This window comes from Triticum aestivum, chromosome 3D, assembly GCF_018294505.1.
Source record: "Triticum aestivum cultivar Chinese Spring chromosome 3D, IWGSC CS RefSeq v2.1, whole genome shotgun sequence".
NCBI classification, from domain to species: Eukaryota; Viridiplantae; Streptophyta; class Magnoliopsida; order Poales; family Poaceae; genus Triticum; species Triticum aestivum.
Genome location: NC_057802.1, coordinates 47575454 through 47584573, shown reverse-complemented (window position 1 = coordinate 47584573; position 9120 = coordinate 47575454). Strand labels below are relative to the sequence as shown.

General features: G+C 44.7%; 1 protein-coding gene across 2 annotated transcripts; it reads right to left on the bottom strand.

Annotated features, from left to right (window-relative positions):
- Nucleotides 1–1220: 1220 nt before the first annotated feature.
- LOC123077287 (protein LATERAL ORGAN BOUNDARIES) lies at nucleotides 1221–3454 on the bottom strand. Of its 2 annotated transcripts, none has more exons than XM_044499539.1 (3): nucleotides 2999–3454; nucleotides 1625–2455; nucleotides 1221–1527 (listed from the first exon to the last, which is right to left on the bottom strand). In XM_044499539.1, exon 2 carries the CDS (start codon nucleotides 2416–2418, stop codon nucleotides 1645–1647), a length of 774 nt encoding a protein of 257 aa, XP_044355474.1. In that variant the 5' UTR covers nucleotides 2419–2455; nucleotides 2999–3454; the 3' UTR covers nucleotides 1221–1527; nucleotides 1625–1644. The 2 variants fall into 2 exon arrangements, with proteins under 2 accessions (XP_044355474.1, XP_044355473.1); XM_044499538.1 differs by having other exon boundaries at nucleotides 1625–2428.
- Nucleotides 3455–9120: the final 5666 nt, after the last annotated feature.

The following is a 9120-nucleotide window of genomic DNA, read 5'->3' as shown; positions in this document are numbered from 1 at the left end:
CGTTCCGAAACTTCAATATGCATTTTTATGAAAATTCCAAAATACTGCACTCCACTATGAGCCTATAATGTTGTGTTTAGGACAAAAGAATTTAATTTACATATAGGAGCTAAATGTCCTATTGTATTACTTAAAAATCCAATGCTTCAAATAGGGACTCAAGATATATAAAAGATGGAGAATTTGGATATTTATTTTAGAGATATATTGAATATCTACAAGGATTTTTCTTTCAAAGTAAATATAAGATAACACGTTCGGTCGATGAAACCTAGCTTAATTCAGTTGTATATACATTACTAAAATTTTGGGCGTAAAAATTTGGTTCGAAGGGTAAAAGGGGGTGATCAGTTAGTTTCTTGTATGTATCACTTTCTTTGTTGTTCTTTAACATAAACCTTGTTCAATTTTTCTATGAGTTAGGAGCCTATATATTGTTTGTTTTTCTTGTACATAAAACCTTGTTTCAAATTTATATTAAGCAGAAGCATCTCCTGTTAATTAAGATTTTATAGGGGGGCGTGGGGGAGGGGGGGTCAGCAGCAATAACTGAACAAATTTCAACACAAAACCAAGAAGCAAATAGTAAAATTCAAACTTGTGAATTAATAAACAAATTCAGCACCAAAAGATCCAGGCCTGATCTCAGAGCAACACGTAAGCATGAAAAGTAGCAAATCATATGCCCAAGGAAAACCCCAGTTAATCCCAGCGAAAGAGAAATCTCTAGATGATCGAATAAATACATGTACAATGCACACAACAGTGAGATCCATAAAAAGATCTGGGACCTATAAGAATAGTGCCGAGAATACTGCTTTTCACATGCCTTTACAGTTTACTAACATGGAAGGAGAAGAATGTCTTCAAAACAAATGATGTGATGCCTTCCATAAAAAACTGTTTTAATCTTCCTCCCTTACTATTAAGCATCTCAAGATGATATATCTGGAGCATATATGCAAGCATAGGCCACTGGTGCCTATGACATATGATATCAGATGCAGATCATGTAGCCTTTAATTAGCCCCCTATTAACCCACATTAGCTCAGGACTCCTCAGTCCCCGATGCATGCAAGCATGATCTTTCCACAAATCTATGTGCTGAGAGTGCATTGTTTATTTGGCCGCCTAAAGGCGGGTTCTTTTCTCATGAGCAAGCATGCTATGCGTACTAATGACTGATTGACTGATGCATGGATCCTGCGGAACCGATCGATTAATCATGAAAAGAAGAGAGATCAAGCTAGATCTCGATTCGATTGCATATAGAACTCCAAAGTCGACCCAAAGTATGGCTTGCACAACATGCAGAAAGGGGAGACACTGACATATATAATTCATGTTGGCTATATATAGATAGATTCATAGATAGATTGCTTCTTAGCTTAATTAACCTGGGAATGAGCTAGCTCGATCCCATCAGTCTCCCCGAAGCTTCCTTCCTTGAGCGTCAAGGCCGGCCAAAGCGCATATCATCCTCCACATCCATCGGTCTTGAGAGTAGGAGAGGTAATCCACATGCACTGCACAAGGCAAGATTGTAGCACAGATAACACATGAAGCTGCATATATACATATGCATGATTACAGTGCAACAATTTACTCAAACGGGCCACTCACTGTTCGTTGGGCGCGCCAGTTCACATGCTGCTGTCTCCTCCTTCCTTGTGATCCATCACAATGCTCTCTGATCCTGAGGTGGTGGTGATGGTGCTAATGGCGTTCACGGCCCAATTCGCCATGGAGGCGTAAGGGATCTGCACGGGCGCCACCTCAGCGGCGACGCTGCCTCCAGCGTTGTTGCTGCTCCGCATATTGTAGAAGCAACCGGCGGAAAGAGGTGGCTGTGGCACTATCGCGTCCACAAGCCCGAGCCTCCGGAAGCCACCGCCACTTCCGCCGCCGTACATGCCGCCGGCGAGCTGCCCGGGGCACGGCATTGCGGCGGATGAGAGCCTTCCGGTGGGGATGCTGGCCGTGACGACGGGAAGCGCGGTGGGGATGCCACCGAGCTCGCCGCAGGCGTAGCGGAGGAGCTCGGTGTGCGCGGCGTCGAGCTCCTTCTGGAGGCGGTGGACCTGGCGCTGGAGCACGGAGATGGCGCCGACGCAGCCGTAGACGGGGTCCTTGACCCGCGCCTCCGCCTCGTAGGCCAGCGAGCTCACGGCGTCCTCCCGCTGGTGCGGCGGCAGCTCGTTGAGCAGCTTGGTGACGTTGCTGGCGCCGAACACCTTGTGCACGTTGGCGAACTTCTGCGGCTCCTCCGGCGGGAAGTAGGGCGCGAACACGCAACCAGGGAGGCACTTGCGCCGCAGGAACTTGCACGCAGCGCACGGCGCCCCGGCCCCCGGTGTCGTCGGTGCTGCGACCACCACAGAGACGGCGGAGTTGCCGGTGCTCGACGGAGATGCCATTGCCAGCGACCTGTGTATATACGCCAATTTAAGAGAGCTGTCAAATGGTTAGTCATTTTCCCCAGAAAAATATTCGTTTCTTCCGATGCTAGCTTAGTTCTAGGGTTAGGGTTTTCTTGGAACGAGGATCGTTCTGAGAAGGTAGAAGGAGATTAGGGTTTGGGAGCTTAAGGTGTTCTGATCTGATCTTTGCGAGCGCGACGCAAGAAATGGGGAAAATAGTTGTATCTTTTTCTTTCTTTTTTCAACTTCACAACAAGGAGGCACACAGAAAAACTGTAGATTCATTCATAGCAGTGGGATGATTTGACATATGGCTGCTAAAAAAATCAATGAAAACAAATGCATGTAGAGCCTGATCCACTAGCTGTATGAAAGCATATGCGTGCATGTATGATGATATGGCACAAGAAGCACAGATTTCCAAGTAAAAATAGCATGATGTTTGCTCAAATCTCAAGAAGCATGAACAATATAATAGTAGCAAGAGAAGGACAGGCTGCAAAATTTTCCTTTCTTCCCAAATTTCTCTGAGGTGCATCTAGCTAGCGAGCTAGCAAAAGACCCTGCTCATCCTTACCTCTTTGGGGTCAACAAGCGGAGAGGAGGATATAGATCTGATGATCCTGACGAAGGTGAGCAAAGAAAAAAATTGGGAGAAATTTTCTCTCCTCTTGTTGCAGCCCGTCTCTTCCAAGATTCACAAGCTTCACAGCATGGCAAAGGAGGAGAGAAATTTTCAATGGAAAAACAGGCAAACAAACAGGAGGACTAGTTCTTGTCTCCTTGGCAGTGAATCAAAGAATTGTAGGAGGAGGAGCTAGCACATGATCAGGCAGGACAGCCTAACTATTGTCTCTCTGGCAGCAGTGATCTGTGGGAGGAGGGGGGAGATATAGAGAACAGCTCCTCCTCCTACAACAACTGCAGCAAGGGAAAGTTGAGGTGTGTAGACAAGAAAATGGAAAAGCAAGCCAGTATTGAGTGAGGGAGCGAGATAGTTGAAAGAATAATGTGGAGGCGTTGCAAAAGGGTGGGGGACGGAGGGGAGGGAGGGAGGAGAGAGAGGGTAAACAGATAAATAAGGACAAACTGAGATTAATTGGCAGTACAAGCAAAAGTGTGAGGGCGACATTGCCACTACTCGTAAGAATATCTACAACAGTGCCTCCTCATCTCATCACCATTCGCAAATAGTTGCTGCTGGGTACGTACTAGCTCAAGAGTTCGTATGTATACTTATGTTTGCTTACGTACATACTTGTGTATATGTATACACACATGTACGGACCTGATAAATATGAAGCAAAATAATTAGCCACCGTGCCCTTGCTGCAGAATAGTAATACATGATTTCGCAAAAAAAAAAGAATAGTAATACATGTATGTGTGTACATTAACCCAAGAAAAAATATATTATTTTTCCTTGAAAAGCAACTTATATGCATGCATGTACTCGATCGCTACCGGCATGTATCATCATGCAAAGGACAAAGCACATGCGAGTAATATGTACTATGCATATTGCTTTGTAATTAATGACAGGTATAATTAATAAAACTAATGGGAAAACATAAATATGTCAATTGCTAGGTAATAAAAACATCCAAGGCTAAGAAAATACACTCAATTACTATTGTCGACAGTACATGATCTTAATCACTCAAGCTATGCTTAAAACAAAACAAAAAAAGCAATTAATCATCAGTGCTTCCGGTTTAGAGTAATCATGCACTCTCATGCATAAGTGAGCTTAATTATTCCTAATCCAACGCTTTGCCTAAGCAAGCTGCACGATCATAAAGAAGCCGACGATATGTAGACACTCACACCCGTGGCGATCAGTAGCTAGCACAGGCGGGGTGTGCGATTGCTGCTGTTAACCAATTAATCATTTGTTAATTGCTTCCATCTCATAATCAAAAGCGCGGCGGTATAATTGGCAATCATTAGTGAGGAACCCATCAGATACAAGTTAGGTCATTGGCATGCATCGTGTTCCAGTTATGCCTAAGAAATTAAGCGATGTTCTTACTAATCAGGTCTAGCTAGCTAGCTACCCCTAGGGATGTTCTCGGTTAATGATTGAATTTGGAGCCGAGCTACATCAGTCTACAGTGTCTAGTAAATATCAAACATTGTACTACCTCCGTTCCTAAATATAAGTCTTTTTAGAGATTTCAATAACCTACTCCCTCCGTTCCTAGATACTCCCTCCATCCGAAAAAACTTGTCCCAAGCTTGTTTCTCAAATGGATGTATCTCGCACTAATTTGGTGCTAGATACATCTATTTGAAGGACAAGCTTTTTCTGACGGAGAGAGTATAAGTCTTTTTAGATATTCCAATATGAACCACTGTTCATACTAGAATATCTAAAAAGACTTATATTTAGGAACGGAGGGAGTAGTTGTCATAACATATTTCATTGGTTATACTCCCTCTGTCCAAAAATAAGTGTCGCTGATTTAGTATAAAGTTGTATTAAATCAATGACACTTATTTGGGGATAGAGGAAGTATATTATATGATCACAAAAGAAAATGAATTCACTCATTATAAGGCTTTGTTTGATTCTTTCATTTTTCTTACCACATGTAACGTCCAGATTTAAATTAATGAATCCATGGCAAATACAAAGTGCTTACATACAGCAGACAATGGGCAAAACAAAATAAACCAAAAGAAGAGAGAAACATAACTTGAAACAATGAGAATGTCACCCACTGGTGTGGCCAATCACCAACAACGAAGCTACCGTCTTACTGGGGGAGGTAAGAAAGAAAAAAAGTGCTAGGCATTAGAGCATCTGCAATCAGACTGTGCTTATCTGACCCTCTATACATCTGCGAATGTGTCTGGACATTGTGTGGGTGTGTCCGCTCCAAAACCTCATTTGTCCGTGCATGCAGTAGTGCCCCCCCCCCCCTATATGTTCGGTCAGAGGACGGATTGAGGGTAGTTGGGGGGGGGGGCTCGGCCTATACATGGACACAGGGGGGAGCATCAACAATTTTTGGATCAATTGTGAAAGCTAGGACTTGAAAGAACTTAGGCTCTGATATCATGTTTAGCTGGCAATCCACATATACACTTCAACACCCCCTCTCACGTATGACACGGGAGGCCACCACATGAATATACTCGAGGTATGGCTCAAGAAGCCTATGCCTAGAGAACAACAATTTTTTGATAAATTGTGAAAGTTAGGACTTGAACTCAAGATCTTAGGCTTTGATACCATGATAAGCTTCATGCACTAGCTAATCCAATCAAAAGTCTGAACGGATGTAAAGGACTAGGCAATCCACATATAACTTCAACATCTCCAACTCTATACCACGACTGTGCATGCCACAGGTGGAACGTAGAAGGTAATGACAATCTAGCTCCCACTGGTCTTGAAGGAACCAGCCTAGTCTTGGCTCATGAACCTGCCTCTGTCATCTATCGGCTCGTGGAAGGAGTTGTGCAACCACTTTGTCACAACTTCCAGGTCACTTGCAAGCCTTTGTGTATATTCAGCGCTTTAGTGATGATCTCCTCGTCACGATCCAATGTTTGGGAGAGACCTACATCGGTATACTCAACGCTTAAGTGAGTGTGCAACGCCATTCTAGGAAATTCCCCGCGGGCCATCATGGTCGCCTTCCGTTTAGGTGTGTAGGGCAAGAAGATGAGGGAGAAGTTGGGTGCCAAGACCATCCTCACCACTGCGGACTGGCATATAGCACTTCCTGACATATACATAGAGCTGCTAGAAAAAGAACATACTATTGAACTAAAACCACGACATTTATTGTGGATCAAAGGGAGTAGGAAATAACTATACTTGAGATTAATGTACAATATGTTGCATCTCATTAATCCAAAAGATAATTAACCTCCTTTCCAAAATACAAGGTACTGCCTTTTTCAAAGGCAAAGTCAAAGGCAAAAAAATTATGTTTGGCCAAATTTATGTCAACCTCTATAATATCAAATAAATAAAATATAAACAAATATTTTATGAATAGTCTAATGATATTGATTAGGTATTGTAGATACTGATATTTTTCTCTATGAACTTGGTAAAACTTAGAGAAGAGTAACCTGGAATAAGATTTTATATAAAAAGCAGCAACAAGGTCAACTCATAAAGACTTCCAAAGATAATATTTGCTCTTAAAATTAGTGTGAGATAAAAGTAATTTAAGAGGAGCTGAGGTTAGACTTGTGCTCACGGCTCCGCGCAAGCTAGCGCAGCACAGCTCCCAGCAGATTATTTAACTGCTGATTTCTTTTACTTTCCAGGTATGTCGACGGCGAGAACACGTCGTTGTTGATAAAATAATCCAAAGCACATGTTGCCCTCGATGATGGCCACCGCACGTACTGTTGCATGCCATGCTAGCAGCATCGGCTCAGATTTTGTCATTTATAGAGGTACGTGCCTGAAGTTTATACGTACTCTACGTAATTAGCAATTTAGCATCATGACAAGCAAACCATCTCAACAGCCCGTAATTACTACTTGCCGCAGAGTTTTCAAAGCCAAAAGGATGTTTAAAAGTAGCCATGATCCAGGCTGGCCAACAATCATACATGTCACCGAGAACATTCAAATGATCAGCGTCGGTATACATCAAGCGTCTGATTTCGGAGGAAGAAAAACAGAGAAAATTGTAGTGACATGGTATATCCTCATGATCAGCTTAATCCACCTCATGTGCTAACTGAAAGTGTACGACTCCTAGCTACAGCAGTAGCTCACCCGCAAAAAAAAAAAAAAAAGCTACAGCAGTAGCTAAGAGCACTGTAAGAACAGTGCTGTCCGAACCAGCGGTAGAGCTACAGATATGGTTTGGGGCAATTGAACTCCACAAAAGAATAGTCAGGTCAACATGAGTGGTCAAACACAGATGAAACGTGGAAAGGTTGTTTCTCAAGGAAGAAGGATATGTCACGGTCTCCAAGAATCCAAGTACAGACAAGCCTAGATTCACACCACTAAGCTACTCCTTACCTGAGAACAGTAACAGCACGCCCTAAGATGAGGCAGGCTACAGCACGGAGGGAGTAGTGTATATTAACAAAGGCTTTTTTTTTTAGTTTAATGACCTCCACACCACATGCACAGTACAATGATGCCGCATGACACACGCGACGTGATGTGCATCAAACGAAAAAGGGCCTAAACTATGCCATGCGATCGCACAAGCAAGAGATTTGATATCATCTCACCTGGATGCCATTCATGCATACTTACATGTAGGCCGTGTCATGCTATTAGTGATTCATAGTAGTAGTAGTATATGATTTGATTAAGGAGATATGCAGCGTAAGCAGCCACAAGCTAGATCCTCCCAAGATCCCCCAGCCAGGAAGAACACAAACAAGATCTCATCCGCAACCGCAAGCGTCTTTCTTGCTTTCCTAGTACACGCACATTATAAATTGGATGCTGAAATCCACCGGCCATCAAATCGTTGGACCAAGACCGGAGAGCTGCCACCGAGCTCCGTCAGCTAGGGCTATGGCTTAGGCCCGGCACTTTTGTGCCCTGGATGTATGCAATGCATGCATGGGCGCAGCCTTTCCCAGGCTCACGACCTACCTATGTAACCTATCCACCATGCCTGTCCCTTTGAGCTGCAAGCTAGCTAGCCTGCGACCCTCCCTGCTTGCAACTATTGCCTCCAAGCAAGATCCCTAATCTTTCAGTGGAACCAGCCGTGTACAGGCATTTTTGGGTGGTTAACTCTTGCCTAAGTTAGATTCTCTCCCGGGGGGAGAACAGGAACTTCAGCTTTTGAGTGGCAAAAGGACAGGTGCGTGAGTAGTTTTGGTGGGCCATGCATGCATGCGCAATGTTTTGAGGGCCGTGTGGCTAGCTAGGTTTGAGCAGGACTGGACCCCACCACGTAGCGAGGCAGCCGTCCGGCTACTACCAGTACAACGACCGGACCCTGGGCCGGTAGCCAAGAGCTAGAGGTAGATGAAGATCAACCGGCAGAGAAGTGGCTAGGCAGGAATTAGCACCAGCTAGTGTGCTTGCAATGCTAAAGATCAAAGATGGTACGTGCTGCTAGTAAGCGGCGTGTTGGGGGTGGGGTGGGGGTGGGGAAAGCACGGATGGATCAGCGGATGGGTCCTCGCGGTACAGAGGCGAGGTTGCACTGCACTGTGGGAGGGCACAGTCCCTTTGAATTCTGGTCACAAGGGGCGGAAGGGTCGCGGTGCCACGGGCGTGCATGGAACCCGTACTTTGTCGATCGATTGGAGAATCCCGCACTGTCTGTCTGGCCCCATCGCCATGGGTGGGATGGGGTGGGGCTGCCCAGCTGTTTTTATCAGCGCTGCCGTTGCGCTTTCAGTTTGCATCTTTCAAACCCTTCTCGTTCACAGGATCAACGTCTGCTTTGCTATCTGGTGTGGCGCAAACAAGCAGAGATAATAGTTGCCAAATATAGAATCACTGACCTGTACGCCTGCAGAGTCCCACGTTGATTGTCGAGCACATGACCGTGTTTCTGCTGCTTTGATTATTGGGGCCGATCATCCCCGGCCGTGACATGATCATCCGACGCCATTGCATAATAATTGTAAACATCAACCTTGGCTGGATCTGGCCCCTGTGCGAGTGTGTTTGTGTGGAGCCGGGCCTATCCCTGTCAATCAGTTTCTGTGTTGGCCTATCACAAGTCGAGATTAATTAGGTGA